General features: G+C 62.7%; 1 protein-coding gene across 1 annotated transcript in view; it reads right to left on the bottom strand.

The window, feature by feature from the left end:
• LRRC4B (leucine rich repeat containing 4B) overlaps positions 1–4356 on the bottom strand; it is a 16034-nt gene extending 11678 nt beyond the window's left edge. The window contains exon 1 of the mRNA XM_006905102.2: positions 4060–4356. Coding sequence (XP_006905164.1) covers positions 4060–4356 — 297 coding nt within the window. The remainder of the gene's footprint in view (positions 1–4059) is intronic.
• Between the last annotated feature and the right edge of the window lie 843 nt (positions 4357–5199).

The raw sequence follows: 5199 nt of genomic DNA, 5'->3' as shown, positions 1-5199 counted from the left end.
CGGGAGCCAGGCCTCAGTGCGTGTGCATGCGTGTGCGTGTGCATGCGTGTTTGAGGAGCTCACGGTCTCCGTGGGTGGGGGGGATGGGAGGGGAGGGGGGACAACACTCAAACAAGCACAACACACAGACTGACGGGGCAGCGCTTCTCGGATCTTCCCTCTGACCCCGCGACCCTACTGCAGGGATTTATGCCAAGGGCCGAATCCGGAGCGTCAGGAGGAACCAGCACTGAGGATGTTCACCGCACTGTTGTTTATATCGGTGAAAACGCCGGAAAGCGGAAGCGGCCGGTTAAATACCAGCGTCCTGTGCCGTCGTGAAAACCGACATCGAAGGCCAGGATTAGTGTCAGGGACAAAGACCTTCGCGGTTAAGCTCCTAGCTGCCAAAAGCTAGCCTCGAACGGCGTGAAATGGTGCGACTTCTTGTTTCTTTGAAATTAAAAAAAAAAAAAAAGTAGAAAGAAAAGCAAGAAATCGTTTTACTCCCCCAAGCCTATTATTGGGCACACGCTGAGAATGCCTGTGAAGAGTATCTGACTGGAAGACGCCCGGGTTCGCGGGCGTCACCTGTGGCTGTCAAATCACAGTTGGCTTTTGTTCCTGTGTTTTTACTTGGGTATGTTTTCTAGTGTTTCTAAATTAATTTCTATTCATTCTGTAATCAATAATTTAAAAGCACATTCACAGAGGCACAGAAAAGAGCCAGGAACGCTTTAAAACAAAATGTAAGCGGTAGTTATTTACATCTACTGGTGGGACTAAGGGTGATTTTTTTGTTCATTTTTTTTTTTATTTAGATAATTAAAAGTTATTATTTTTAAAGCACTTCTGATTGCTCCTGAGGGGGTCCCATCTGCAAGGCGTCCGTTCGCTAAGGGGGCCAATTTGACTGGGCATTCACAAGCACCCGCTCTGCCCTTGGGGAATGTGCCTGTGGGGGGTCAGCGGTCTCCAGAGCGGGGTGCCGGAACCCCCAGGATGAGAAAGGCATCCTGTTCTCTGCCCTTGGACTGTCGATTTTTGCGTGTGCTTTGTAACGTACACGTGCATGGATGTAGCAGAGTGTGCACGACTTACAGCGAGCTCTATGTATGCCCATGAGGCTCACGTGTAAAGTCTGACAAGGATGTGGGTTTGGAGGGGAGTGGCCTAGAGACGGGGTGGCAGACACATGAGCGAACGGGTCCAAGCACAGGGGCCGGCTCAGTCCCGACCTCGGAGTCCTCCTCCCCCCTCCCCTTCCCCACATCCACTCGGGAAAATCCACCTTCCGAACAGACCCGGAATCTGCGCACTGCTCGCCACCTCCACCAAAAGCAGCCTGTCCGAGCCACGTCGCCAGCATCTCTCTCCTGAACTCCGCGCCCAGCACCTCGGACAGAGGCCTAAGTCAGAGCGCCGCTGGCCTCTGCCCAGAGCGGGCCCTGGTTCCTGTCTCACTCAGAGAGGAGCCCGAGTCCTCAGTGTGACCACTGAGGCCCAGCAGGATCTGCCCCCAGTGTCGCCTCTCAGCCCTCCCCTCCTGCCTGCTCGCCTGGCTCACCGTGCTCCAGCCCGAGGCCTGGCTGTTCCTCCCGTCTAGCCGTCCCCTTTCCCAGGTGTCCACAGGCTCCTCCCCCCGACCTTCTCCAAATGTGTGTGCAAATGTCACCCACCTCCTTGAGGACACCCTGACCTCCCCGTATCTTCAAAGCTGCAGCCGGGAACCCCCCTCCTGCACCCGGCACCCCTCCCTGTCTATATGCGTTTCCCGCCCCCTTTAACTAGGCCTAGCATCTAGAGAGTGGGGGGCTCGGTGGGGCCGGGCTGTCACTCACTGGTTTTGGCTATTGTGTGTTTTGAGTGCCCAGACCACTGCCTCCCACACAGAAGAAAACCAGAGACATTTGACAAACGGAAGTGTTTGGGGTGAGGGCTGGGGTGTCTGGGGTGGGCTGTGGGCCCAGAGAGGAAGGCAGAGAGGGAAGGCTGGCCTGGGGGTGGGGTGGGGGGCGTGTCCAGGCAGAGGGTTGGCCTGAGGAGTGACCAGCGCCAGCTGTGGGGACTCAGATGAAAAGCCCGGATGTCACTATTCCAGGCCAGGAGCCTTCAGAGGGTGTTAGGCTGAGGACAGCACCGGGCATGTGCATGTGTGTGTGTACATGTGTGCATGTGTGCCTGCGAGTGCGTGTGTGCCTGCCTGTGTGTGCTTGTGTGTGCACATGTGCATTCATGTGCACGTGTGTGCACACGTGTGCATGCGTGCCTGTGTGCGCTTGTGCATGCGTGCGTGTGCCTGTGTGCTTATGTGCGTGCACAGGTGCACCCATGCACACATGTGCACGTGTGTGCACGTGTGCATGCATGCCTGTGCACCTGTGCACGTGTGTGTGCGCGTGCATGCGTGCCTGTGCGTGTGTGGCATGCCCCTCCCTCGGTGGGCGCTCAGCAAACAGTCATGGGACCAAACTGTCATCGAGCTCCCCAAAGAGAGGAAGGGCCTCTGCCATGGCCTTGGGCTGCGGCCGGGGCAGGCTCAGCACTCCTTCCTCACAGGTGCGCCGGGTGCTCCGACCCCCACCCAGGCTCCCCTGCCACAGCGGTCCCAGCCTGGTGTGCCATCCCCTCTGTGTGGTAAGCTCCCCTTCCCTCCTAGACTGTGCTGGCCGGGGTGGGCGGGGCGGGGCGGGCTCTGCTGGGCGTGGTCATCCCCGAGAGCTGGGGCTGGCCCGGAGCTGGCGCTGGCAGCATCGGCTGACTGCCCTACGAGTCAGGGAAGGGTGACGGGGTGCAGAGGCAGGTGTGTGGAGACAGAGAGGTGCAGCGTCACTCCCCGGAGGGAGACACGGGCGTGTCAGCTGGGACTGCACTGGAGGGGCTCAAGGTGGACCAGGTGCACTAGCAGGACAGGTGTCTTGCTGGAGGGGTGGCCGGCCAGTTACGTTTCTGGACCCCCGCTCCTGCTTCACTGGTCCCTGCCCCCCGACCCCCCAGGACAGGACAGCCTTCTTGCCTTTGGTGGCCCCCTTGGCACTGACCCCAACAGGTCCCCTCTCTCCCCGGCAGAGGGAGGCCCTGGTGAGTAGGTTCTCCAGGACGGCGAGGTGGGGGCCACTGACCCCTTCCCCTGCCCGAGGGACAGACCAGGAGCTGTGGTGGAGGAGGGGCTGTGCGCTCTGGGGGGCCTGGGACAGTCACACAGGAGTCCTCTTCCTCCTTTCTTTCTGGGCCCGGCCAGGAGAGGCCTGCACAGATGGGTTCAGGGGACTGATCCACGGCGGATCTCAGCTGGGGCAGAGTCGCCAGGGGGTACCTGGCAACTTCTGGGGATATTTTTAGAACTGGGGTCAGGTGTTAGTGGCAACTGGTGGCCAGGGACGCTGTTGGACACCCTACAACGCACACGACAGCCCCAAACGGCAACGGGGCACGGGACGAGAGAGCGGCTGTAAACGGGCACAACTCTGCTCCGAAGCCTCGCTCAGGGCCCACCTGAGTCACAAGTCACAATTAACTGAGTGGCAACTGGCCGTCGGAGCAGCAGCCACGTGCACACGGCGCCAGGCCTGGGAGGCCTCGCGCACCCCAGAAGCCGAGGCGCGAGCGCGCACGGGCGAGAGCGCGCCAGGTGCCAGGCGGGTTCCAAGCCCCCAACAAATGTGAAAGCCACCAAGGGGCTCCTAGCGTCCCGTTTTCTAGGTGAAGACCCTGAGGCGCAGTCATGCCGACAGGTGCCTGAGGACACGCAGTGGGGGGACGGCGCCCCACAGAGGCCCTGTGCGAGGGTCGCTCTCTGCACGACCAGCGGTCCCAGGCCAGGCCCAGGGCTGGCTGTGCCCTCGTGAGGCCCCGCAGGTGGCCCCGCCCCCAACGCGCAGGCGCAGACGCGGGGAGCCTCGTGCCCAAGGAACTCGCATGGCCTCGGCTCCAGTTGCTAGGATACAGACAGCATCTCCCAAATGCTCAGGGAATGGCGCGAAGAGCGGGTCGGGACACCCAGAAGCCCCTCACCAGTTCAGGGAGGAGGGGCCGGCCACCGCCTGCGCCCCCTGCCCACACCTGCCGCCGCGCACTCACCTGGATGCCGTTCTCCTGCAGATTCAGGTACCGCGTGTTGACAGGGATGCTGGCGGGGACCTCGGCCAGCTCTCTCCGCGTGCAGATCACCCGGCTGGCCTGGTTGCTGCAGGAGCAGGCTGCGGGGCATGAGGTGGCTGGCGGGGAGCCCCCTCCGGCAGCCAAGGTCAAGGCCACGCCGCCCCCGCCGGCCCCCAGGGGTGGGGAGAACAGCCAGAGGAAGAGCAGGGCCCCGTGGGGCCAGGACATCCTACCGGGCGGCAGCGGGGGGCACGGGGAGCCGCGGGCACGCGCCATCCTCAACGTTCATGCTCCGTGTGGGCGCCGGGGGGCTGTCGGGGACAGAGAAGGACAGGCTCAGAGAGGGACACGGACTCTGTGTGGCCCAGCTGCTCCCCAATACCCAGCTGTCACCATCATCACCTCCCCGCCTTGCCGCAGAGGGAGGGACAGTCCCAGGTACGCCAGGAGAGGAAGGCGGAGGGAGGGGCTGGCCCTGCCCCCCCACCGGCCCCTCCCATCCTCCTGCTGCTGGGCGACTTTATGCCCATTTCACAGAACTGAAAACAGGCGGGGGTGAGAGGAAGCGCTTGCCGAGGGTCACGCGGCGGGTCAGGGGAGAAGTCAAGCAGATTCATAGCTTAGCTCTTTGCACGAGTTCAAAAAGGTCGATAGACGGGTAGAGATGGAGAGAGAGACGGACGAGACGAAGGCGACAGAGAGGGGTGCAGGATCCGGGCGGGAAGTCGGGGCGGGGGTCTGGTTCGCATCTCCGCACCCACCCCGGGCCCCTGGCCGCCCACGCGAGCCTCCGGGAGGGGCGTCCAGCCTCTGGTCCCCTCCTCTCGCTTCTCCCTCCCGGGCTGTTTGCGAGGAGGCCGTTCCCAGCGCCCGCACAGCGCCCATCACCCTTGGCTACATGAGGCCCCCAGTGTCCTCTGGGCCGGTCCGGGCCTGTGGGCCTCGCGGCAGACGGACAGGGGAAGGCGAGGCACCGGACGAGGCGGCTGGAGGGGCCGCTGGGCGAGGGGGTGCCGAGGCCGCCTTGGGGTGACGGGAGCTCAAGCTCAGGTGGTGTCTGGAAGGCCCAGGCCAGCAGCTAACGCAGAGCGGCCCCGGGGGGGTGCTGGGGACCTCGTG

This window comes from Pteropus alecto, unplaced genomic scaffold (assembly GCF_000325575.1).
Source record: "Pteropus alecto unplaced genomic scaffold, ASM32557v1 scaffold41, whole genome shotgun sequence".
NCBI classification, from domain to species: Eukaryota; Metazoa; Chordata; class Mammalia; order Chiroptera; family Pteropodidae; genus Pteropus; species Pteropus alecto.
This window is presented reverse-complemented; position numbering and strand designations above follow the sequence as displayed.